This window comes from Scyliorhinus canicula, chromosome 16 (assembly GCF_902713615.1).
Source record: "Scyliorhinus canicula chromosome 16, sScyCan1.1, whole genome shotgun sequence".
NCBI classification, from domain to species: domain Eukaryota; kingdom Metazoa; phylum Chordata; class Chondrichthyes; order Carcharhiniformes; family Scyliorhinidae; genus Scyliorhinus; species Scyliorhinus canicula.
Window position 1 is genome coordinate 6,956,739 of NC_052161.1, and position 2,102 is coordinate 6,958,840.

A 2,102-nucleotide genomic window follows, 5' to 3' on the forward strand; every position below is an offset into this window, starting at 1 on the left:
CTCATTCCTCCTATCCACCAAGCCACACAAGGCAGACTTTTGGCCAAAGTGCTAGGTTTTATTGCTTACCTGGTGTGGCCTACATGTGACCGATTGGCAACAAATGTTTGCCTTGCCCACGACACTCACATCCATTGTCCCAGGAGGCTGCGTGAAACCCTTCCTCAACCAGTCTGAACTCTCCCAAAGGCTAGGGACAGAGATGTAAATTTTCTGCTCAATAGAATTGGACATAGCCAGAACATAAAATGGAAATATCCATCTATTAATATTAAATGGGCAACTAAAGCAACCACAATTTGATGTGAAAAATGCATCCAGCTTGTCTTCCCCATCTCCCACAACTCTCCTTTTCTCCTGGGGGTGGTGGGAAATCAGTGGAAGGTCATTTTACCCCCTTGAGTGTGCAGGGGTGGAGAGACATCAGCTGAAAATGGAAACTTCCCAAATTTGATCACCCAACAGCCACCTTTAAAGGCAAAAACTCTGATCGGCTGGTCGTCTACAGAAAACTCCTCTTGTGATGCAGACTTCACCCCCAAATTTCATCGCCAACAAAAGCAAAACGCCGCAAAACACCATTGGAAGTTTTTATGACAAATTTATTGAAATGTAGCAAACGTGTAACGGAATGAAATCGGTCATCCAAAAAGAGAGAGACTTCTTTTTTTTTAGTGTTGAGAATTTTAAATAAAAAAAATCATTAAAAAAAATAAATCACAAAAGCAGAACAGTCAAGACAGACAAAAACGTCTTCATATAGTTAAAAATGCAGTCGATTGATCTCCCCAGCAAGTTGCAGTTTCATTTTTTTTTGCTTTGTTTGGTGCAAATGCAAGACGTGTGGGATTTTTTTTTTTTAAACAGCAGCCTCCCCCGCATCAAACAATCCCCTGTTTTAGAGCAGTTTTCTGAAGGACCTCTTTGCACTCAGTCTTTTTCTCTTAATCTTGCTCCTTTGCGATCGTTCCAGGCTGGCGTTAGATTCGAACTCAGAAGCTTTCCCTCCATCCTTGATGCTGGGAGACATGATGGAGAATTTTATAGACAATAAAACTTTGCAGAAACAACAAACACACAGTGTTACAAAGAAGTCACTAGTTTCAAAGCGATGCAACTGCGTCGAGGGAGGAGAAAATTGAGGTAGTTGTGTTTTTTTTTAAATACAAAAGCACCAGGTCTTCCCCCCCCCCAGTTCTTTTCTTAAAAATAGTGCAAATAATTACCGCAGTCTGTTAAAGGCTTTCATCCACATCAGCCCCAAGAATTCAGCTCCAGTTTTATTGTGCTGGAAGAAGAGCTGGGTCTTCCTGGACTTGAGCTCCATCAGAGCCTGTGCAATGTCCTGCTCGCCCTGCTCCTCCTTCTCCCAGATGATCCTGGCCCGCTCCTCGGCGTTCTCATCGCCGCTCTTCCTGAACAGCGCCTGCATCTGCCCCAGCTCCACGTCCTGGAAGATGTTGGCCGAGGCTTGCTTGCGGGACTTGCGCACCCACCTGCCGCCGAACCAGGCCGGGCAGACGGGGCAGGGGGCCGAGTAGGGCGGCTCCACCCTGAGCGCCAGCTGGTCCCCTCCGGTCAGCATTGCCAGCTCGGTGCCCTCTGCGCCCGCCGTGCCGCCGCTGCCCTCTTGCTCCGCTCCGCTCTGCCGCGGCTCACAGCTACTCTCCCACTTTATATACCTGACTCGCCCCGGGGGGTCCCCGGGCGCCGCCTGTCACTCAGACTGATCGACGCGCGGCCCCCCGCCAATCAGCCGGCGCCCCCATTGTCTCCCCTTCCGGGATCGGCGGCGTCCTCAGCCAATGGCAGCGCTGAGGGGCGGGGCGCTGCGCCTGTCAATCGCCCCAGAGCAGAGGGGAGGATGATCAGCCTTGTTTGTTGGCACAGACTCAAGGGGAAAGCCTGTCTGGTTTGAGCTGGATCTCGTAGGGATGACTTGCAATGACTGTACCGGCAATTGCTGCTGGCTGGAATTTACAACTCACATTTTATTAGCTTCCAAACAGCCCTTTTGTTTTTCTCTCCCTTCCACAGGTCATTGTTCTTGTTTTTTTAAAAAGAAAAATCCCTGACTCGACTTTTTGGCTTTTTAAGCCAAT

At 49.0% G+C, this 2,102-nt stretch overlaps 1 protein-coding gene across 1 annotated transcript; it reads right to left on the reverse strand.

The window, feature by feature from the left end:
- Positions 1–581: 581 nt before the first annotated feature.
- avpi1 (arginine vasopressin induced 1) lies at positions 582–1,658 on the reverse strand. Its single transcript, XM_038773393.1, has 2 exons — positions 1,227–1,658; positions 582–1,019 (listed from the first exon to the last, which is right to left on the reverse strand). Exons 1-2 carry the CDS (start codon positions 1,583–1,585, stop codon positions 899–901), a joined length of 480 nt encoding a protein of 159 aa, XP_038629321.1. The 5' UTR covers positions 1,586–1,658; the 3' UTR covers positions 582–898.
- Positions 1,659–2,102: the final 444 nt, after the last annotated feature.